The sequence below is a fragment of the Mytilus galloprovincialis genome, chromosome 4 (assembly GCF_965363235.1).
Source record: "Mytilus galloprovincialis chromosome 4, xbMytGall1.hap1.1, whole genome shotgun sequence".
NCBI classification, from domain to species: Eukaryota; Metazoa; Mollusca; class Bivalvia; order Mytilida; family Mytilidae; genus Mytilus; species Mytilus galloprovincialis.
Genome location: NC_134841.1, coordinates 67,662,360 through 67,687,966, shown reverse-complemented (window position 1 = coordinate 67,687,966; position 25,607 = coordinate 67,662,360). Strand labels below are relative to the sequence as shown.

At 31.3% G+C, this 25,607-nt stretch overlaps 1 protein-coding gene across 1 annotated transcript; it reads right to left on the bottom strand.

Annotated features, from left to right (window-relative positions):
• Window positions 1-1,655: 1,655 nt before the first annotated feature.
• On the bottom strand, window positions 1,656-9,998 carry LOC143072788 (glycosylated lysosomal membrane protein-like). Its single transcript, XM_076247884.1, has 6 exons — window positions 9,845-9,998; window positions 8,531-8,815; window positions 6,045-6,254; window positions 4,531-4,758; window positions 3,215-3,495; window positions 1,656-2,343 (listed from the first exon to the last, which is right to left on the bottom strand). The coding sequence occupies exons 1-6, from the start codon at window positions 9,932-9,934 to the stop codon at window positions 2,157-2,159; spliced, it is 1,281 nt and encodes a 426-aa protein (XP_076103999.1). The 5' UTR covers window positions 9,935-9,998; the 3' UTR covers window positions 1,656-2,156.
• Window positions 9,999-25,607: the final 15,609 nt, after the last annotated feature.

Below are 25,607 nucleotides of genomic sequence, written 5' to 3'. Positions count from 1 at the left end.
TTATGCATTGACTGTGTGTCAAGTGTCTTGTATATAATTAAGTAGCATCTTTTGGTTCTAATAAGATCAGTAAGAGTTCGGAAATTGGTTTTTTTTGAGAGTTTGTTTATAAAGCAGATTTTGCTTAAATAAGTGGATCTAAAGTATTCCAATCCCTTATGGTGTTGGGTATTCAGCTGTACTTGTATGAAACTGCTCTTCCGTGAGGCTGAGAACAGTATATCTGTTCTTGCGTCAGGTATTTGAAATTGATTGTTGTCTGTTTCGATTGTTCTTGGTGTTCAATACAAATTACAAAATTTGAAAAGTATTTAAAAACAATTGCCCTCATTACTAAAAATTGTGAGTTTGAAACCCTCAAATGGCAGGTACATGTGACTACAATCTTAATTGACTACGATTGACAGTTTTCCACCCAAAGGTTATGAGTTATATTAACGAGAGCTGAAAGTGGTATTAACACCAACAATCAATCTAACATGTAACTTTTTTACATATTGACCTTGTAATGGTTCAAAGGTTTAGGGATGGACAGTTTAAAACAATATACTAAACAGGTATATATTGTTGTTTTATATATTCAGTTGAAAAATATCTCATGCCTACTCTTGACAGGAACACAAAAGTTATCTATTGTTACAAATTTGCATACAAATTACAAATCCTGACCAAGACCAATGTATAACTCAATTTAAACCTCCAGACTCATGGTTTCTTTTTCAAGAATCAACGCTTATCCCTTGTATCTATATCACATAACCAATGGAGGACAAGACAATTTTTAAAATCAGTTCTTTTTTTGGAGTTAACCTCAAAGTAGTGTAAAGAGAGTTCAATTTTATTTATTTTTTCTTTGTATAATTTTACCAGACAAAACACAAATATCAACATAAATATAATTTTAACTTTTATTTATTAAAGTATAACATACAAACAAGAACAAAGATATCACAGTTAAACAGATAATGTGTACTTTTAAATGGATAGAAGCAATTTCAATGATAATTTACTGATTTCCCCTTGTTTCGCTTTAAACCGTCCATTTATTATTTGTAACTCAACTGAAAATTTGCAATTTTTCCCAGCAACCCTTACATTTTTAACTTTTTAACAGCAAATTTTTTTCACATATTTAAAAACACAATAAACATACTAATAATTCAGCCCATACATTTCCTATCAGATTTCTAGAAATTCTCATAGTACAAAATGCTGGTCTTCAATACTTGTATTTCAAAGTACAGTGCAATAACCCAATAACTTTGATTTATTCTTCATGTTCTTTTGACTAACATTTCATTGAATTTTTTTTTATAATCTGAAAATGTGTTTAATAATTCAGATATCATCATATCGTGAAAGCTGTTGAGTATAAACAAAAACTTATTTTGAAATTAACCTTTATATTTCAAGTGGAGGATAAAAGATAAAATATGAATAAAAATTCAAAAGGGGCATGTGTATTCTCTTACATTTTTACATTTTTTATGTGTATATTTCATATTCGAAACCAATTGATGTATTAGAATTTAAAAAAGTAAACTTCTAAAGATGAAAATAAATTTTATGAATTTTTAATCTTTAGTGCTCTTCTGGAGTTATGTAACTTGATAAATAACCATCAAATCTAAACATTTGAAAGCAAGAGAAGGAAAAATAATTACATCTTCTTTTCTTTATCATTCTGTGATTAGTTTCACAAAGAATCTTTCCAATTAAGGATGTTGACCTAGGAGAAGGGAAATAACTCTTAAAATCATCAGTACGTTTGTGTCAACCATTTTCAAAAATATATTCTAGGCTTCTAGGTTACATAGATTAGTTCCAATCTGTTTCAGGTAAATGCTTAAAATACTTTGATGAACTTGACTTTTACAAACTCATATCTGATTAAAAGAGTTATCTCCCTGAACCAAGGTTAACCCCCTTAAGTTGATTAAAATTATACTGAATAGTTCATGACTTATGATGACCTTTAGTTGTAAGATTTTTACCTCTGTCAACATTAATAATTGTTGGTGGCAGAAACTGCTTTCCTTAGTCTTTGTTTTACAACTTTTGAAGTAGCTGAGACATAAATTAATCTAAGACTTAAAAAGAACAGTCAGTAAAACTAATAAATGAGTATTTTTTTTTATCACTTCACTGAATTGTATTCAGTTTACAGACATAGCATTTTTAGAAACATCAACTAATAGAGGATCTGATTTTTTCTTTAGACAGACAAAAATTCCTCCAAATATAATAAGTACAACAGGTATACCAAGTCCAACAGATATCACAACAACCACTAGAGATGATACAGCATCCATTGGAGGTTTGCCGTAACCTAGGGAACCAGTCCTGAAACAAAAAAATACATAACATTCAAACTGGAAAATTAGTGTGGATTCATTTTGATTTTTAAAATAACAGCAATCTAAAATTTTCATTTTTAATCTTGTGTGTTTTGCCAACATTTTCATAAAAAGTGGTGGTATAAACTTTTTCTTAAACAAAACTGTCATCTAAAAATGTATGCAGATTAATGCATTTAACCTGAACTTGTTTGTCAGTATATATCAACAAATGAAGAAATTCAAACACATCAAAAGGGAGACAATTCATTCTATTTTAACAAAGATGATTGCAATTTATTTTCTCATCAAAATTTTACTGTTTGGGCTGGTTTGTTTTTTTCTTTTTTTTTTCTCTCTCTGCTAAAAACCTTTTGTGGAAAATTTCACAGCTTACTCGGTAAAAATGTTTAAAATTGGAGATTGTTTATTGTAATCTGTAATAAAATTAACGGTACCAATTTTCTTGCACCAGATGCTAAATTGACCTAAACCTTTCCTTTTGTTGTATTTTACACATGGCAGTCCATTTATTTCATCCTCAATTCATATGTAAGCCAAAACTCAGGCCTATGGATTTGTTGGTCATTCTGTTTAAGCCTCCCTTTGGTTTTTATGTACTCAAACTTGTTCATACTTTGTGGTCGACAAACTTTTGACCTTGAGCACTAACTAGCAACATAATGTTTTGCATAAAGTATACAGAAAAATTAGATTTAAAAGATTTACTGAAAAATTTAAAGGTGAAAACCATCTCAGTAAAGCATACATGGATGGAGAGTTGTCTCATTGGCACTCATACCACATCTTCTTATATCTTTGCATGTACCAAGCTTATAATTTGGTATGATTTTGTCCCTAAATTAATATGTACTAACCAAACAGTGTAATTAGTCTTTGTAAATGTTCCATCTTCACTTAGACCAAATGAAAAGTTTGTAGAGCTAATTCTCAATTTAGCCATATTTTCACTTCCAAAGTACGCCAAAACTGCACTTTGGTTTAATAAATACTGAACATCTGTCACTTTGGTCAGACCATAACCTCTGACATAAGTCCCAACGGCTCTTTCACGTTTTGCTTTAGTATAACACACTGGCTTATGTTGAAGAAAACCACCTTGTTCTTCTTTCTCTGGTTTGGTTAGCCAGTTTGATATCTGTCAGAAATAAATTGGGTAATATGAGAAATAAACAAATGGAACAAGAAACATAAATGGATTATTATATGTGGGAGATTATATTTACAATACACTTATTACAGAAATAAAAAAATTACAGCACAAAATTCTACAGAACAGGAAGCAGAATTAAAATTGTTTCATCAGTGTTCAAAATATATGAAAATAAATAACTAAACAAGCCCTCATCAGGAATACTTTGAAAGGTCCAGATGATAAAATTATTTATAGATGTATTTGTTGACTAATGTTTGAAATCACACATTCCTATGCAAAATGGGAAAAATAAATTTCCAGTAAATATGTTATCATTTTCTCTACAAAAAAGGAGTAAAAAAATAGGACAAAAAATTTATTCTGTATATATGTGTGTGTAATTGTTTCTAGATCTACATGTACTTACTTAAGTTTAGAATTATAAGATAGTGTGTTGGTCTTTGTATTACAATAAAAAAAAAAGTTCTTACTCCATCCAGAAATACCCAGTGTGACAATAAATATTATTGTAGATAAATATTACAATATAAATAAATTTGGTGTATTTACTGTCTTTTGATTGGTTAAAAGTATTAGTTTAATTTTCAATGTTGTCAATTTTTATGGCGACAAGCCCACTCTATTTATTGTAGATAAATATTACAATATAAATAAATTTGGTGTATTTACTGTCTTTTGATTGGTTAAAAGTATTAGTTTAATTTTCAATGTTGTCAATTTTTATGGCGACAAGCCCACTCTGACGTTGTGTATTCATACGCCAACATGTGTGTATGTACGTTGTTATTGTTAATATAAATAATATAAAAAGTTCTTTGAGCCATATTTTTGATAGAAATTTATTTATAATGATTGGCAATAATTTATTTTGAATTTATTGACCCATAAAATTAATTTTCGACTCTTCACATTTTACATAATCCGCTTTGCGGATTATTCAATGTGAAGAGTCAAAAATTAGTTTTATGGGTCAATAAATTCAAAATAAATAATAGCCATTCATTAAATAATATATACCGTGAACACCCCAGGTGTGTACTCATCATCTATTGATTTGGTCTCATCAAATTTCATATCTCTATCTGCAGGATCAGTACTAAATAATACAGTTTCTAAAGCAAATCTGGATAGTGACATGTTCCCTGTATTAATATTCATCAGTTTAAAGTCAAACTGACTGGTATCTTCAGTATACTGTAGATGGGGTAAATCTGTAGCTCTATCCATGTGGTCAAAAAACATAAACTGAAATTACAAGTAGAATATATTTTTTATTGTTAACCAAATGAAAGTTTTTCACAGAGTTATCTGCTCTTGGTCTAGATATTTTAACTTTTGTAAGTTCTTTTGTCCCATTGAATAAATATACTAGCTATTGTACTTCATGTAGTTTATTTACTTGGACCTTTAAATTTCTTCTAGGAGAAATCTATCACTCATTAATTAATTTACCTGATCACAACATCTTCTTTGTTGATTGAAATACATGTATAAACTCTATATGATGTTATATTTATTCAATATCAATAACATATTTTCAATCTGTTCAATACAAACACTGATTCATTTTTTGAATTATGAAAAGTGTATTTCTGAAGAAAAAAAAATAGTATTGCTCCAATGAATTTACATGTTTTTTGGGGTTGTTCAGTTATAGAATACATTTAGGAATAACTTGATTTAAACATAATCATTTTAAGTTTTAATTGGTCGAACACACACAGAAAAAGCATTTATTACATGCAAATACAGGAGGATTACATTAGTAATATACATTGTGATATGATAATAAATCCTGCACCAAGCAGTTCAAAAATTAATGTTTTACAGGACAAATTCTCTTTAATCTATATGGTGTGAATACTCATCTTTTAAAACAGTATTTCTATTTGGTTTGGTTGTTATTTGGTTGCTTTCACAAAGAAATATATCATTGTAAATTCTGTGTCTACATTTATCATAATCTGACACAAACATAAATTTACCCTTGAACACCTAACCAATTACAGATTTTGACTGTTCTTGCAGTCATGAGTCATTACACTTTGTAAGTTATAAGTGGCTACTTCAAATAACTGAAGATGTATCTATAATAATCTGTTAAACAATTAAAAAAAAAATATGACCTAATCGTAAGTACATGTACATCTACCGTTTTTAGTACAATATTTTTCCAGAATTATCTTTCTACAAATTTCCTGTTTGTCAATAAAACTCAATTGTCAGAATGAAACATTACTGGTGTGACTCAAATGATCCAGTCATATACTTAGGTAAAACAAAAAAGTATGTGTGTTAATTGTCATGTGATGAAAAAAATAGGGATTTTTAAAAATTTCAATAAACTTTTTTACATTGCATTTATGGGAGCAACATTGTGACTTAAACAGTGCTTAATCAAAAACGGTAAAAAAAACTTTAGGGTAGGGGATAAAAATAAGGGTAAGTGGGGATACAGTAAATTCGCATACTTTTTTGTTTGGCCTGAACAAAAATGAGCCAATGTATGTGCCTGTAAATTTTAAACTTACTTTAAATTCTAAAGAGCCATTATTTATTGTCTGTCCCATCACAGCTGAACTATTTTTAACCCTCAACTTAATTGCAGAATCTGATGAGATGGCTTTCAGATCAAACCATTCAAACATTGATCTAGAGAAGTCAAATACTCTAAAGGCTGTTTTGTTCAAATTTAATTTTCCAAGCTCTGCTACATCTGTTGTGTCATTGTATTGAAATAACTGAAAAGTAAATAAAAAAATGTACATGTAGGTTACAAAACAAGCTAACTTAATTCTGGTGCACATTTTGTGCCAGTGTTCTCCCCAGGGTCTTAAAGCACAGTGGTACCCTGGTGCTATATTTTCTACCATGGCGCTTTCTTGAATGATTTTATGATAGACTGTATAGGGGCTATGGTGCTATATTTTTTGGGAAAACCAGTGCTACTTGGTATGTTAATTTCCATGGTGCTATTTAAAAATTCTGGTGCTAATTGTGTGCCTTATATGATAATATATCATGAAAGTGACTTCAAGAAACTAACTTACTCAATGATAATATATTGTGTTGTCTTCAAGAAACTGACTTAATCTAATTGAAGCAGTCAGGGATATAACTCTATAGGGTTATTACAGAAAAATAACATACATTTGTTATTGTGGACTAAAAAATCAAAGAACTGTGATAACATCGGTATGTTACATGTTTCAAAAGGACAATATATATCATTACTCTAGTTAAAATGCATAAAAGTTCTATTGATATTACTTCTGTCTATATGTATACTTAACTATTGAAAGATATAACAGTTCATAGTTTGCAAATTTTGCATGGTACACCTATACGTTATTACAGAAAAATTATGCCTGTAATAACTAAAGAGTGTTATCACAGCTTCTCTATCTCACTTCAAAGCATTTGCTCAGACATAAATCATTCTTAATTACAATGTATTTTAATTTATTGTAAGAAATAATTACCCGAGCATGTAATGAGGTTCTGCGCAAGATTCTCTGTAATTCCCAAGTGCAGAGCTCCAGATAAGAATTCACAAATTGGGTTTTTAACCCACCATTTTCAAATATAATTGGGTAAAAAAGTTTTTTAATTGCATGATCAATTCCAATTCACCCCTCATGTTAATATCAAATTGGGTTTTTCACCACCAAGCTCCTTAATGTATTGGGTTTCTCATCAACACAATATTGAATATTTAGGCAATAGCAACCCCAGATTTTTTCCATCTTAAATATGTTTCTTTCTTTGTTTAGCTGTTTTATTTGGTTTAGGGTTAGGGTTATTTGATAGCTGTTTTATTTGGTTTATTCACTGAGGAGCAATTGTAGGTTTAATTTGTGTTCCGTTTCAAACCTTCTGCCAATTTTGTATTTTCTCATATAAACTGTAAAAAACAGATAGGTGTATTCACAGGCACTCGTCTTATACCTTTATATAATAAATTCTGCATGTGTGTGTATTCATTAATTAACAGTAAAATGAAAAAAAAATAGTATATAAACTCTAATTATACTTGAATGGTTTTGTTTTATTCCAATTTTCATAAATCTGGGTTTAGTTGTCTTTTATTAGAACTTTTGGTTTCTGATGCTTTATCATGTCATAATTGATTTGGCCTTTCACTTTTTCCATCTGATTTCGTTTTTGAGGAAACCCTGCCTGTTTAGATTAGCAATGTTCTCGTTAAGGTACGCACACACGCCCGTGTGTTCGATGGACACTTCCTAAAAACACTGGCTGAGTCTTGTTATCATCATAACTTTTCCTCAGCTTTTCAAAAGAAGCAGAAAACATGCTTCTATTCAATATTTTTACCGGACATTCACTTTTGTTTTAATTCAATGTATGTTATGATAAATCCCGAGCAATGCGAAAAAAATATGACTACATGACACACGCTAATTGGATAAACGTCGAGAAGATCGAAATGTTTTCAAAAACATGTGTACCCTTTGAGCAACGGAAAACTCTAACAGGGACCTATTTCAGCTACTTGATGCAGGGATCTATTTTTAGAACGAAAGGAAATTTCCAATTATAAATATTATAAAAATAGTTTACGCGACGACTGTAAACAGATAAGGGTAAATAACGCAAATGGTAGCCAATAAAAGGGTTGAGAACTCATGGTTTTGGCATATTATTGGGTTTTCCTTTGAATTAATTGGGTTATTGAACCCTGCAATGGGCAATTGCATTGGGTTTTTCATTATTTGTATTGCGTGATCATGCAAATACGCAGCTTATCTGGAGCTCTGCAAGTGTCATATATAATAAGTTATATTCCTTAAATAACCTAGCCTTGTTATCACAGCTTAGTTTATCCCTTAATAGCCTTGTCTCATTGATTAATCAAAAATATTAATTTAATTAAATAAATAGTTAGCAAGGTTATGCATTCAGTTTCTGCGCAAAGTCTCAAGTGTTCCCTATGCCCCACTATAAATGAAATAATTTTACTAATAACAAACATATGTTATTACAGATTTAGATTTACCCTTGTAAAGACAACTCCATAAGAATACAGTATTTTATAACTTGAATCTAGTTTGATTGAATATTCCATTTCTGTGATATTGCCCGATTTAAAGTTGTCCCAATTGATGCTTATTCCTGCATCTTTTGTTGTTTTCTCCGTTTTGATGACCAGGACTGTGGGAGGTCCAATGGCTGTGAGTATATAATGGAATGTATTTTGATCTCCAATAGCTTTGATGTAAGCCACTCCTCCTGCACAATCTTCCTTTGTGTCATCACACCCAGGATTTAATTCAGTTTGTATCTATAATTGAATCACATATTTTTATAGCATAAACAATTGTATCATATACATGATATACAGAACTACTGAACTAGACTGTTCAGCATTATATAACCGTAAAAATGAGTGCAGAATAAACATGATTTTCCAATAGACTTTTTTCATACTACATAAACATGTACATGTACAAATGAATCAACTTTAAAAATTTAGACCCCTCATTTAAAAAAAAAGGTGGAGGACTAAAACCAATTGTACTGTCCTCAAGTACCTGTGACTTTTGTGTCCCAGATGTCCGCGTTCAAGAGTTAAATAATATTTGGCCAATTTCCATTAAAAAAAAATGCATTATCAGATAAAATTTGTTTTATTTTCAAGTCAAATTTATATCAAATTGAAATAATTTTTGCTCTGCATCCTTGGCAGTGTGCTTGGTTCAAATTCAGCTATATTTCGTAGCAGAAATCTTTCCTATATTCAAAATAAGCTATTTTTGGAAGGCATGTGCGAAATCACAGGACATTTGAGGAACTCTCAGAACAGGACTGTTACAGGAGTTTCCCTAATTTTGGACACACATTACACAAAATCTTAACATGCTTAGGGTGAAACCATACAAACAGATATTTTTATGAAATAAAAGTATCTTATGAATGTGTTCACACAATATTATCCAATACACCTTATCGCTATGTGTCCGCCATTACTGGATATCACACAGGTTCCCGTAAAATTTTGACATCATAAAGCAAAATATCTGACGCCACAATGGAAAAGTAATTGTTGTTGATGTCAAAAGTTGAAGCGGCAGTGTCAGCCGGGATTAGCGATAAGGTGTATTATTAGCTTTATCAGTTGAATGAAGTGAAGTCATAAGTCTTACATGTAGGTGCGCGGATACACCGGACTGCACCGTATATTTAAATAATTTCTAATACCGAATATTTTTTTAGTCTTGGTTTTAAATTTCTCTCATATATCTCATTATTTGACAATAATAATTGAAATATATTATAATTATTTCGTCTTAAAACAAAATCATAGTCTTACCGTTCTTAATGCAACTATTGTCTCCAATAGAACAATAATAAGCAGAACAACTGAAAAAACTTTTGAAACAAATGTTACGGTTACCGCCATCTTTAAACTGTGATGATCACATGATTCATTATCAGCTGAGCGTCAAGTGATAACCAAAAGGTATGTTTTATACCCGCATAAAACTTTTAAAGTATAACGGACTGAAAAGAACTTTATTTTTTCTCTCAAATGAACTGTCACAGGTTAAAAACATATTGTTTTGAAATAGATAAATTAAGTTTTAAGTAAAAAGTTAAATTTCGTAATGGTCCATTTAAAAAATATTCCTCACAAAATATTTTGCCGACCCTAAGTCTTGAGGGCCTGGACAGGGTATTGGGAGCATGGGAGAGAGGGGGCGATACGGAAGGGAGAGAGGGGCGGGAGAAGATAGAGAGAGGGGGATTGAGAAGAGAGAGAGGGGCGCCGGGAGGAAGGAGAGAAGGGACAGGAGAAAGGAGAAAAGGGTTTAAAAGGAGACCGTGAAAAATGTGTATTTAAATTATTAAAATTTAGCAGGAATACAATTATTTAATAAATGAGTGAATCAAAAGATTCAAGAAAGTGGTAATAAAAAGTAAAGCAACAAAAAAAACAAAAAAAAAACCCGACTCCGACGAAATCTAAAAACGGAAAGTCCTTAAAAGAGGGACGAAAGATACCAAAGGGACAGTCAAACTCATAAATCCAAAACAACTGACAACGCCATGGCTAAAAACTAAAAAGACAAACAAACAACAGCACACACGACACAACATAGAAAACCAAAGAATAAACAACACGAACCCCACCAAAAAACTAGGGCCGGGTGATCTCAGGTGGTCCGGAATCTAACTGCAAAATCAAACAAATGAATAACAAAACGGTTATATTCCGAATTGGTTCAGCTAGGCATTTTCTTATGCAGAAAATGGTGGATTGGACCTGGTTTTATGGTTAGCCAATCCTCTCACTTGTATGACAGTCGCAGAAAATTGCGCATAGTAACGGAAAAAATATTCCGAACCTTTACACTAATTCATTACGATCTCTTATATATGGAAAAAGAAATGTCACCATCCTTATTTTTTTTTAGATAAATTGCTTCAAAGTAGACCGATATGCATAGAATTTGGCAGAAAAAGGATGACATTACTTAATATAGAGTAACGGTTTTTTATTTCCCCTGTCTGGTTTCGTAAATTTCCTATTAATTCTAACTGATTTAGTTTGATTTCCAACTAACAGGTCGGAGTCTGAGATTCAGCTTTCAAAATTTCATTGGGTGAACAGTGACTTTCAAGTACAATTTGAATTGATTGATTTGAGGTTGCAAAATGTCCGGTGGCAAATATTTCAGGCATGTTCAGGACCATACAATACAATTTGAAATGGATGTGTCTAAAAAAAACCACACATTTCTAGATCTAATGCAACCATAACAAAGGTTACAAAATCATCCCATCAGTTATAAAAGTGAAAGATAAAATAATACATGTTTTTAACGTAGTGACGTTACGCACGGTATTGCGTCGCAAGACGTAACATGTATAATTAACAAATTTGACGCCATAAACTAACTTTCACATTTTGTTATCAAGAGCGGAGTACCTACTCGGTCGACTTATATCAAATTAATACCATAAGCTGAAGAAATGTTTCAAAATTTATCATGTATAAGGCAATTAATTACGTAAGGATCGTTTTTATTTTCTGATCTGTGATTAGATGAAAACAAATGCAAATTTTTCCAATTTTATTTTGGAAAGAAAACATACCAACCTTTAAAAAAAATCTTGCTTCCGGAGCCGAGGGACACATGAGAAGATAAATTTAGCCTGAACATTTTTTTGACAAATTGACATAAAAATTTATGGTATTTATTTCATTAAAATCGGTCATATAATAATTTAGCAATATTTTTTTTTATAATGATTTTAGTTGAAATGATTTTTTTTTTGTTGAACTCACTTTTGTCCAATATCAGTATGTGTCTGTGTCTGAGTTTTCCGACTATTTCTCTATCTTTTTAGCACTGATGGTTTCATTTTACAAATACGTATTTATATAGTTGTTTAAAATTTATAAGACCATTGTAACTCGGATTCTAATCGGTTTCTAATCTATAAAGGTGAAAACTTTTGTCCATAAGAAATTATCCCTCGGCCCATCCCCCCTTTTCCCGTGTGTCTATAAAGGGTTTATTCCTTATGTGTGTATGTTTTTCTAATCTGAGTGTTATTTTGACTCAGAAGACCATTTTGGAATGAACATTTCCCGGCATCATTTTAACTGCCTAAACAGTTCGTAACTAGTGTGTATTTGTATAAAAGACGCCACTGTGCAGAAACGTCAAAATGACACCATTGGACATAATGGCTAGACATAGGGAATGCTTTCCGAAAAAAAATGTAAGGTCATAATGTTTGTGAAAACACCCGACTCATTTAGCCATTTGTATGAACTTATAGTTTGTATCTTATAAATATGTTAGTTTTGTATTATAAATGCACATTTAGTATTTATACAACATGTTTCACCTAAGGAATGGACAAAAATAACGTTTGGACATTGTGGCTAGACATTTGATTTTTAAAAATTCTGCTTCAAGAAAAAGGTTTTTTTTACATTTGAAACTTTGAAAATGTTTATCTTTTTCTGAACTTTCTATTGAGTATAGTTTTAATATGATTTGATTATTTTATAGGGATAATAATAAAACTGAAATTTTGATAAACTTTCCTCAAAACTCATTAAGACAGGTTCCTCTGCTGAATATTTCGTTGAAGGCTTGCTTCAAATTTCAGCCAATACCAAAAAACGGGTATGATGTTATAATATAAATCTAGTAGGAAGCTGATATACTAAATTTCGCAGATTTTATGTGCAAAATTACAACGGAACATAGAGAAATGCATTTTATTTAATCTGAAATGTTACGCCGGACATGCAATTTTTAACGCAAAAGTAAGATTTGTGAGTTCAATAAAATAAATGTATGGTGCAAAAATTTATAGATTTAACTTAAAATAAGAAAAACATGTCCGGGCCTTTCTGTAGATATATGGATGATGGTGATTTTATTTCTTTATAGGCAAATGGTTGCTGTTCTAAAATCATATAATAACGTAATTTTAATCCGAACGCATTACCGTGCGTAACGTCAGTATATTCTCTGTGTGATGTAAACGTTTGGGTAGTGTGCATAGTTGCAGACAAACCTTGCAAACTGTATTAAATGTAAGTTCAATTAACATTCTGTCTTTCGTGAAAAATGATATAATAAAAAAAAATCTGAGAACATACATGCATCCTCTATAGGTAAAACACTTGGTGCATTATAAAAGTTCCACCTTGAAATTGTACACTGTAGAAAAAAGAAGTCAGACATAGTGGAATATATATATATAGTTGGGAAATCTCAATTGTAAATCATGTCCAACTCAACAACAAAACACACCCATCCCTGTAAACCAAAGTGTAATTAAGATGAACCAAAATGATATTAAAATGTTTACGTGTTTTCAGTTTGTTTCTGAATTTGAAGAAATATATCAAACAAATATATCTCTTTTATTTTGTTTTGGCGTTCGGAGCGCTTTTCTTGGTTTACCTTCGATAATTATTAAAATAATTAAACAATTATTCGTTTATTGTTTGCCACTGAGTTTTATTTAATAAATTGTGTGATTGCAAATTTCAAGAAATATTTTTTGAACTACTAAATTGAAAGAAAAATATGTAACGGGGTCTGAGAGATATAATTTTATTTCGTCCCAACGGATGCGCATTAAGTGTTGACATCCCAAAATGACAGGCCTTTGTTAACTTTTTCCTCATTCCGATGTTGCTGTCCTGTGTAAACTGTAACTTTAAGATTACAGTATCGGAAATCTTTTCGTTTACAAGCTTCCGGAACCATATTTTTCTGTACAGTCCAATATTATTCCAAAACGGGTTACACTTGGAACATATAGGAAAAGTTGTGTGCCAAAATAACCAAGTTCAAGGACAATTGTATTATTCTTCTTTGTTAATTTCATTCCAAAAATCATGTTCTGCCTCATTTTCAAAGACTGCTTGTGCTACGTATTTTCAACAAATTATATCCCGTATTATTTGTCAAAAAAAATTTATTTTTCTATTTAGCAAGAAGCGTTTTTTTGTCAACCATTACAAAACGAATTGGTTTCTTACGAAATTGCTCAAATAGTGTCAGAAAAGTTCCCCGTATTTTCACAAATCAACCTTCGTTTCTATAGTTTTGATTTACAGGGGCGTAGCAGCCGGCTGCCGTACCAGTAATTGTCGTTGATACGGCATGCCGTACCTTAATTTTTCATAATTTATTGAAAAAAACAAAGTTTTTGCACGGGATTAAAGAAAACAAGGTTTTTTCAGGGAAAAACAAAGACAGAAAATCCCATTTTTGAGTCATAGGCAATGTAAACGGTATACATTTATTAATACTGGTTCAATAGAAATAAGGGGATGTGGTAGACTAGTAGCCAATTAATGAGACGAGTTGAACTCTTAATCCAGGTTTCACAATTTGTTAAAAGTAAACAGTTATTGTAGGTCAAACTGAGTACGGCATTCAGAATGGAGCCTATGCTCACACAGATCAGCAAGCCAAAAAAAAAAGTGGGAACCGAAATGAAAAAATAAATTATCGAAACTTTTTTTAAATACTTTTTTATGTCTAGAAGATGCAACCTTAGCCTACCAGTTACGATATTTTTGTGTAGCTGAACTTTATGTGAAAGATTTTAAAAACTTACCACGATTTCTTTAGAAATGATGGTGAATTTGGGATGTCCCTGTCAGAATCGGCTGAAAATGTTCTATTTTCCTTTGTTCATACATTGTCACAAAAATGTCAGTTTTCACCTCAAAAGCTAAAACAACCTTTAAACATACTTATTAAGAAGTGTCTCTGGCCTTTAAAATTGTTAGTCTTGTATTATTTTAACTTTTAGTTTCTTGTGTACAATTTGGAGTTTATATGGTGTTCATTATCACTGAACCAGTATATATTTGTTTAGGGGCCAGCTGAAAGACGCCTCCGGGTGCGAGAATTTCTCGTTGCATTGAGGACCTGTTGGTGGCCTTCTGCTGTTGTTTGCTCTATGGTCGGATTGTTGTCTCTTTGGCACATTCCCCATTTCCATTCTCAATTTTAGTTACGATAGTCAGTTCACTATAAAGATTGCTTATTTTAGCTTTAATATTGATACACTTACAGGGTCTTTGCATAGGAATTAAACACGTTTATTATAAAACCAGTTGTTGGCATGATACAGGTTATGTTCTTCTCATATATTTCCGGGCATCCTGGAGTTTCTCCCTACATTGAACTTGAAGGGGGGGGCAAGGGGGGTTCCAATAACAGCAAAACAGTAAATTTATTTAGCTTAAAACAGATAACAAGGAATTGAAAAGGGACAATAACAGATAACAGTAGATAAAATCTTAAAAGCAGTCCGGTCCAGGACCAATACAGTTGATTTTATTATATAACTGGTTTTATGGACCTATCTAGGCCTTAACAGAGACATTTCATTTTAGTTATTATCCTCATCAGGCATCCTCGGTCATATGTTTTCCTTTTAGTTATTTCAATTGATTTGAATTAAATATACATGTACGCATGGGGGTACAAGGAACATTATCCCCATTTATATGTTAAATTCAAATTTGAACAATTCTTAATATCACAAAAAAAAGTAAAACCTATGGCTTAGATGAGGATAGGCCTAGCCTAAAATATAAATCTTTATAAAAAAAAGTTTATGCTGCTGCCTTAGTTGGATTGTTATCCCCATGTTTGGCACCCAAAAAAAATGTACAAATTATAATTTGTATTTTTACTTTGTACAATTGTAATTTGTAAAAATGCAAATTGTAATTTGTACAAAAAATCCATATACGAAATTACAATTTGTACAAATTTCTACTTAAATTCACTGAAAACTGAACAAAATCACTAGTTTCTGTTTTTGTTTAAGGAATATTTAAAGGGCATTTGTAGATAACTTTTTGTGGTTTTCTTTTTTTCAAGAAAATGAAGCCAATGCCACCTTATATTACTTTAAACATATTTTTTTTCTAAAAAGCGATTTTGTCATAGAATTGCTGCACACTATAGAATTTTTATTTATTAATGACCACATGATAAACCTTAGTTATAAAAAACAAAAACACCCAGAGGAAATGCAATTGATACATGCATACAGTTAATTATGATAATATAATAGAAAGTGACTATTCTGATAGCATAATAGAAATTGGCCTGAGTGACAATTTGGATGACACCAAATGAAACAACACTCATGCATCTTATGTGAAATAATTGAATATGGAGAATGTGAGTACCGCATTGAAACAACTGTTGGATTCTTAAATGGATATTTTGTGGAGAAATTAAATTGAAACTGTTAAAGACACGTCTTTATTTGCAGCAGTTTCTGAGCTTCAACTTTCACTATGTTAAGCTTTTGACAAAATTATAGTCGGGGTTCTCTTTCATGTAAATACAATGACGGGGAGTAGCACTTCTAAATGTGAATGGTAGAAAGATGTTGTGTAATTACCAAAGGCAATATTTCACTCACATACTCAAACAAATGACAAATAACTATTTTTGTATTTTGTAAATAAGTAGATGTGGTATGATTGCCAATCAGACAACTCTCTAAAAGAGACAAAAAGACACAGAAATTAACAACTATAGCTCATCATACTGCCTTCAACTATGAGCAAACCCATACAGCATAGTCAGATATAAAAGGCCTTGAAATAACAAACGAAAAACAATTCAAACGAGAAACTGACGGCCTAGTTTATCTACAAAATACTGAACGAATAACTTAGCAACAAATAACAGCCACTAAATAACAGGCTCCTGACTAGGGACAGGCACATACAGCTAGAGTGTGGCGGGGTTAAACATGTTAGTTGGCGCCCGACCCTCCCCTAACCTTGTGCAGTGGTGTAACAGTACAACATAATGTTTATAATGTGCTCATTGAATTATAATTTTATACAGTGTACCAATGCTTTGTTATAACAAAATCCATACGATAAGTTATTGTAAAAGTTATAAGTGAATTTTAGTCAAATTTTGTACAAATTGTTATTTTTACAAATTCTAATTTGTACAAAAAATGTGTAAAAGTCAAAATACAATATATAGTTTGTAAGAAAAATGTGTACAAAATCAAAATACAAACTATAATTTGTACAAAATTATACATCTAAAAACATGTTCACAGACAGTGGAATTTATTACAAGAATAATGATAATGTAGACTGAAATGGTCCTAGACCCGACTGTTTTTAATATGTTCATGTGATGTATGTTACTGAAATCCTTCTGCAAATATATGACCTCCATATCACCAGTGGAAAGACCCCAATCATGCCAATAGATATATTAAGATGTGATATGAGAGCCAAAGAGACAACTCTTCATCCAAGTCACAATGTTCAATTTTCTTCAATTTCTACTTACGATTGGCTGTCAAAATGCTAACATTCCAATTTTCAATAGCAGTTAACAGCAAATATCATAATAACAGATAACAATAAAAATAATAGTCCTATAACAGCTAACAAGGAATAAGACAATAACAGCTAACAGCAAATATATTTTCAGAATAACAGATAACAAAGAATTGAATTAACCATTAACAGCATAACAGTTAAACCCCTTGCACCCCTCATTGAAGACGTACCCGTTGGTGGCTTTCGGCTGTTGTCTGCTCTATGGTCGGGTAGTTGTCGCTTTGACACATTCCCCATTTCCTTTCTCAATTTTATGATGGTATACTACTTAACCCCTAACGACAGTGATTGTGCTTGATATTCATATGATGAAGACGATATCATTACTCAGTTTAATTCAGGTCTCGAGCTCGCCGCGTCAGTACTTGAACTGGAAGTCCTTTGTTAAATTATGTATCATTGTTAATTAGTTTAGTTTCTTTTGTTACCTATTCTTACATCGGACTGATCACTCGGACTTCTCTTAACTGAGTTTTACTGTGCGTAATGTTGTGTTTGTTTTTTTACATTGACTAGAGGTATAGGGGGAAGATTGAGATCTCAAAAACATGCTTAACTCGCCGCATGTTTGCGCCTGTATCGAGTCAGGAGCCTCTGGCCTTAAACAAAACTTCCCAATAGTCCAAAACAATGAAATTTCGAACCATAAATTCGTAATACAGCCTTTAAAAGTTACTTTCGAAATGAAAATAAACTTCTTAAAATTAGCATAAAAATCTCTGTATTAAATTACGGTTAATACGTTTTAGTTAAATAAATAAGTTTCGAAAACTTCAACACTTGGCCTTACTTTCTATTCAAATTTTGGCAACGGTTCGTTCCCTAGTAAAATGACGTGAAAGTGACGTCAGTGCAGCGTTTTTGAAAGGTTATAAATATAATACCCGCGCTGCATGGGATTCTCTTGGTAAGATATCTGCATAGTATCGCCTATTCTAGACGATCCGTTACGTAGTTAATTTGCTGGTTGGTCCTTTTTATAGACTTTTATATAAGTGTCTAAGAATGTAACTTTAACACACTAATGAGTATTATAAAATTAGTTGTTATATTTTATATATTATTCACGCAATATTTCGCTAAACAAATTAGCTTCATCGGGCGTGTGCATCTATCTAGGTGAAATCGGATGCATGACAAAAAAATATTTATGTAGCTTGAGCTACACAAAGTTCGTGTAAAAGTTTAACATATTGATTGATGGTCTATATGAAACATATTTTTGTCGTTTATTGTACATAACAATTTTTAAATCTTAACAAATAGTTGTTTTAGTTAAATATAGAATGAAATTCATGATTTATTCCTTTGGTTTTGGGTAGAACTGTTTTTCATCCCTCTCATTAAGTCCATCAGGTTCAAGAGTACGTAGCTGATGCATCCAGAACCTTTCTCTCTGTTTTCTTTTTTCGGTGTCCCAATTTTGTTTTACCTCAATTATTTGAAAGGTGATATTATCAAAAGTATGTCCTGTTCTTAAGAGGTGTCTCGTAACTGGACAGTTTCTTCCTTTAGTATAGAACGACCGGTGATTGTTAAGTCTGATGTTGAATTTAGTTTCTGTTTCACCAACATACTGCAGCTTGCAAGTTCCGCAAGTAAGAATATAAATACTATTTTCCGTTTTTCAATTAGATGTAACATAGATGTTGTATCGCTGCTTCGTTACTGTGCTGCTGAAAGAGTGGCCAGTGTTAGCGGCTTTACAGCACTTACAATTGCTTCTACCGCATTGTTTGTAACACCCAAATTTAGAAGTTTCTTGTTTCTTTACTTTTGATGTCACAAGTTTGTCTTTGAGATTTTTGGGTCTGCGATAGGCAATAATAGGAGGTGATGGAAAAATTTCTTTTAAGGAAGAGTCATTTTCGATAAGACGCCAGTGCTTTCGGATAGTAGATGAAATATTTGTCAAATCGGGATGGAAGGTTACAACAAACGGAATTCTATCTTCACGGGTCGTCTTATCTTTGTATTCCACGAGGCTAGCTCGATATTTTTCTTGGGCTTTATCAAAAGAGTCTGTGATGTTTTTGGTTTTGTATCTTCTTGATTTCAGCTGTGTTTTTAGTTGTCCCAAACGATAGTTAAGTTTGGATTCCGAGGAGCAAATTCGCTTAAGTCTGATGGCTTGACTGCACACTCTTTGTTATATTAATCTAAAGATCTGCATACTTTTTGGTGATGATTCAAAATTTCATTTTTGAGTTATTGAGTATTTTGTAAAAAAGGGGGAGGGTATTTTTTTTACATGTTGTGCCGTATCTCAAAAACAATTTATGATTATTGCTTAAAACTTTATACAAGTCTTTGTTATATTAATCTAAAGATCTGTATACTTTTTGGTGATGACTCAAAATTTTATTTTTGAGTTATTGAGTATTTTGTTATATAGGGGAGGGTTTTGATTTAAAATTTTATTTTAGTGATATTTAGTTTTTTGTAAAAAAAAAAAACATGGTGGGGTTTTCACATGTCCCGCCATGTCTCAAAAACAATATATGGTTGTTGCTTTAAACTTTCTCAGAAACTATAAATGATTATTGCATAAAACTTCCACACAAGACGTCCAGCGTATCATGCGCTCATGGCGCAGCTGTTTATTATTTTTTTTTTGGTCTACTGATATTTAATGTGATAACATTTTTGTATACAGATTAGATCACATATTCACTTTTTAGATAATTCACAAAATGAAAAAAGACAAGATTTTTGGTCTTTGACCTTAAGGAATTCGCCTTTATATATTTGACTCTAATTTATTCACTGTGCATTATGAGAGCAAATAGAAAGATGATGTTTTTACAACTATTTTCAGTTAATTCACAGAATATTTATGAACTGAAACTCTTAAGATTTAATAAGAAGAATTATACTGTTAAGAATAGTATTAAGTAGACTATTTTTTTTCAAATGCAGTTTGTTTAAATTTTACATTGCTGCCCCTCCCATCCTTGCACCCGATCTTAGACAGCCTTTTTCTGTGCTTGGTCTTTCATCATCAGTTGATATCGTGCGTTGTGTATGAGGAACCCTAGTCTTCTTGATTGGAATTCTATTTGAGACATCAGGTCAGATGTGACTCTATATGTTTTGTAGTTTTGTAATTATCGTCTTCCAAGAGACGATATTAAGAATTGAACGATGGACAGTCAGTGCGTGAATGCTTCTTACTACCTGATTGGAAGATATTACGAGACGTGAATAATGAAAGTTTATTAATTGGTTAGGACAATCCAAACCTAGTAAATGTCCTTCAATCCCGTAGAGTATCGGATTTGACCTCTCTATTTTAGCAATTGGATTTTTCGTTCATGCATATTCATGATATTGGTACACAGGTAACTTTTATCTATAAATAGCCAAATCTTCTGGAGTTTCGTAAAAAAACAACGTTAAACCATATATACTACTTCATCTCGTGTAACCTCACGTGTGTGGTAAAATTTGTTGATTGATGCACGTAGCTATTCTGTTAAATGAATTAATCTACAAAGCGAGAGCACTTTCCATTTTCATCAGCTAAGAGACGACTAGCCCTTTTTAAAGGCTAATACTTGTGTCCATTAATACTTGAATTGTCATTTCACATGTGAGATCTTCTTCACGAACATTCCCATTTGTGTTTAGTAGGTTCTTAATTGTTTGTAGTATTGGATCTCGCAGGTAATTCCACGCTTCACATTCTATAAGCAAATATTCTATTATCTCTTCTTTACAGTCACAGGCTATACAATAACAATGATCTTCAGTTCCTTCTTTGTATATCTTATATCTTAAAGGTTGTAGCATATAAGTTCCAGTTAATAGTTTGATCTTGGTAGGTACTCTCTTGCTGTCTCTTGGAGATTGGTGCTTGATTTGCAATATTGGATGTATTTTTTTTAAGGATATTCCTGACGAAAAACTGCTAGAAAAATCTAAATTACCATCTTTAAAAATAAGAAGAATAAAAACAATTGCAATAGAAACATTTAAAATAATTCACAAAAAAGTCCGAGCTACCTTCATGATTTGATTGATATGAAAATTAACAAGCATGATTTAAGATCACAGGAAACAGCAGTACTCCCAAGAGTTCGAACTACTAAGTAATGCTGCACAAATCTGGAATGAGCTACCGAACCATTGTCGAATGGAAACATCTTTGGACCAATTAAAAAAATTGGCACAAACATGGGATCCAAGTAACAGCTCATGCCAGTGCAGTGCATGCATATCGGCCTGTTTTATTTTTACTTTTATTTTTTGTGTGATTATATGATTTGTGCAATCTTATTATTAACTTGTGCTATGTTTTAAGTGTACTATATGCTTTTAACTTATATATATGTCATTTATGGTATCTTCAAGAAGTACTATGCATTATATGTTTAAACTATGATTGTGTTGTTTTCATGACTTTTGTATGTGTGTATTGTATCAAGTTGTGTGTGTGTATTGTATTTTGTTATTAAGTCGATTTGAAAAGCTCACTAGAGCTTGTGTTATGTAGTTTATTGAATATCGACTCTAAATAAAACTTTGAATTGAATTGAATGGAATTTTTCCTGACATGAATATGATCACTGTTAAGCTATCGAAAGCCGGTATAGAGCTTAACTAGAGATGTTATTCGCTCAATCCAGTAGGCACTGATACCTTTTTTTAGCTTTATTTAACAGTTCATCATGGCCTTTTTCATCTGAATATCTAGCCACTAACTTCAAGTGCAATTTTCTAGATCGTATTTTAGCATGATTGTTTTTACTTCAATAAACCAACTGTTACTATTCATTGACTTGATGCACAATTGCCTCATTGCTAGTTGTTTTTGGGTTGGGTACATACATTTATGAAGAGGGTCATAACCTTAATTTAAGTGTATTTGTGCTTCTACTGGTACTAAGTATCGCGGCACAGGGGCATGCACGATGGATCTACCCTGAGGACACTATTGTGCGCGAAACGAGCGTTGAGAGCTTTAAAGCTGCTCTCACGAGACGTCAGTAAATCGACGGCGCCTTCACCCCGTTGTATTAAAGCCAGAATTGGTACCTACGACGTAACCATACAGATACAGATACAGATACCCTTAGTGCCTCATCTTGGGGTTACACTAATGACTGGACCGAATGACAGGACCGAATGACAGGACCAAATGAAAAATGCTAATAACTTTTTCATTTCTCAAAGGATTGATCTCAAATTTGAAATATAATAAGATTTCATCATTTGATAAATAGATTTTAGAAAAAAAAAGAAAAAAATTTGTAAGAAACTTTAGAAAACGTGACATGACCAACTCTGATAATGACAGGACCAACATCGAGAAAGACAGGACCAAATAAAAATGCTAATAACTTTTTTATTTTTCAAAGGAATTAGCTCAGATTTGAAATATTAAATGATATGTCATATTTTGAAACCAAAATGTTATAAAAAATATAGATTTATTTTCAAAAACTTTCGAAAACGTGACATGACCATCGCTGACTGACATGACCAACCTCGACAATGACAGGACCAGATGAAATTGCTAATTTCTCTTTTATTTCTCAAAATATTTTTCTGAAATTTGAAATATAATAAGATTTTATCATTTGACAAATAGATTTAAGAAAAAAATAAAAGAAAATATGTAAGAAACTTTAGAAAAAGTGACATGACCAACTCTGATAATGACAGGACCAACTTCGACAATGACAGGACCAAATAAAAATGCTAATAACTTTTTTATTTTTCAAAGGAATTAGCTCAGATTTGAAATATAAAATGATATGTCATATTTTGAAACCAAAATGTTATAAAAAATATAGATTTATTTTCAAAAACTTTCGAAAACGTGACATGACCATCGCTGACTGACATGACCAACCTAGACAATGACAGGACCAGATGAAATTGCTAATTGCTCTTTTATTTCTCAAAATATATTTCTGAAATTTGAAATATAATAAGATTTCATCATTTGAAAAATAGATTTAACAAAAAAAAAATAAAAAATTTGTAAGAAACATTAGATAACGTGACATGACCAACTCTGATAATGACAGGACCATGCAACTTCGACAATGACAGGACAAAATAAAAATGCTAATAACTTTTTTTTATTTTTCAAAGGAATTCTCTCAGATTTGAAATATAAAATGATATGTCATATTTTGAAACATAAATGTTATAAAAAATATAGAAAGTTTAAACGTGACATGACCCTCGCTATCTGACATGGCCAACCTCGACAATGACAGGACCAGATGAAATTGCTAAATACTTTTTATTTCTAAAAATATTTTTTTTAATTTGAGATAGAAAATAAGGGGTAAAACGTTAGGTCTGCGAACGCCCACCGCGTTATTTGAACTTTTTATTGGTATATTGTATTAAACCGAGTTGTAGAAATATTTGTATCTTATATATGTTATGTATATATCATTGTAATATCTTCTCTGCAACTATGTATTTGGTTTATGAGAATAAAGATCATTCATTCATTCATTCAGAATATTTTGTATATTAATTACCGGTCATAATCTGACACATCTGAAAACAATTATAAGGTAACAAACAAAAGGTGTGACATAAGCCATAAATAAGTTGATAAATCCAATAAAGATTGTGATGACAGTAATTAAAATCACATAATAGTTCATGTCGTTGTTTTATTAATATTTTCAGAACAGTAAATAATTATTTCCATGTATGCTTGAGTATATGCAGGGTATATCTTGATAGTTTTCCCCCTCATAATAAACAAATAAACATTTCTTGAAGTATGCCCGACCCTTGCATATCTTACTTATTATGGATCAGAGTTGAACAATTTCAGTAAAATAAAAAAGAAATTATGATTTTTCATCGGCCAGATCATATAGTCGATGTTGGTCAGGTCACAAAACCGCAAGCTTTCAATACGTTTTTTTTCTATATTTTTCTTATATGATGTGCGAAATGGTCTAAATTGTCATTATTTCAAATTTGAGAGGATTATTCTAACAAATGTTATGAATAATTATCATTTTTATTTGGTCCTGACATTAATTGTCGAGGATTGTCCTGTCATTGAATTGACAACGTTAACCAGGTCACATTTCAGCAAGCTTTTTATACCTTTTTCTTATTTTTACCGGTATATATAAAATGGTATAACCTTCACATATTTTAAATTTCAGAGAAATATTCTGAGAAATAAAAGAGTATCTATAGCAATTTCACCTGGTCCTGTCATTGTCTAGGTTGGTCATGTCAGTCAGCGATGGTCATGTCACGTTTTTGAAAGTTTTTGAAAATAAATCTATATTTTTTATAACATAAATGTTTCAAAATGTGACTTATCATTTTATGTTTCAAATCTGAGATAATTCTTTTGAAAAATAAAAAAGTTATTAGCATTTTTATTTGGTCCTGTCATTGTCGAAGTTGGTCCTGTCATTATCAGAGTTGGTCATGTCACTTTTTCTAAAGTTTCTTACATATTTTCTTTTATTTTTTTCTTAAATCTATTTGTCAAATGATAAAATCTTATTATATTTCAAATTTCAGAAAAATATTTTGAGAAATAAAAGAGAAATTAGCAATTTCATCTGGTCCTGTCATTGTCGAGGTTGGTCATGTCAGTCAGCGATGGTCATGTCACGTTTTCGAAAGTTTTTGAAAATAAATCTATATTTTTTATAACATAAATGTTTCAAAATATGACATATCATTTTATATTTCAAATCTGAGATAATTCCTTTGAAAAATAAAAAAGTTATCAGCATTTTTATTTGGTCCTGTCATTCTCGATGTTGGTCCTGTCATTATCAGAGTTGGTCATGTCACGTTTTCTAAAGTTTCTTACAAATTTTTTTCTTTTTTTTTTCTTAAATCTATTTGTCAAATGATGAAATCTTATTATATTTCAAATTTGAGATCAATCCTTTGAGAAATGAAAAAGTTATTAGCATTTTTCATTTGGTCCTGTCATTCGGTCCTGTCATTCGGTCCAGTCATTAGTGTAACCCCTCATCTTGCACTGATAGCCAATCAAAAAGCTCCATTCTTTATCAAGTTGAAACGACAAAGAATACAAAATTATTAAAATATAAACTTTCATATTTTCTAACATTAATCGTAAAATAAAACATTTGTATAACAGTTTCCACAAAAATTAAGGTAAAATACTTTATTATTTTAATCAACCAATGAAATCGTTAGCCTTTCATCTGAA

Coding starts and splice junctions, on each gene's coding strand:
- LOC143072788 (XM_076247884.1), bottom strand. CDS start 9,934: ATGGCGGTAACCGTAACATTTGTTTCAAAAGTTTTTTCAGTTGTTCTG. Junction 8,816..9,844: donor CAATAGTTGCATTAAGAACG/GTAAGACTATGA, acceptor ATTCAATTATAG/ATACAAACTGAATTAAATCC. Junction 6,255..8,530: donor ATGGAGTTGTCTTTACAAGG/GTAAATCTAAAT, acceptor TTTACTTTTCAG/TTATTTCAATACAATGACAC.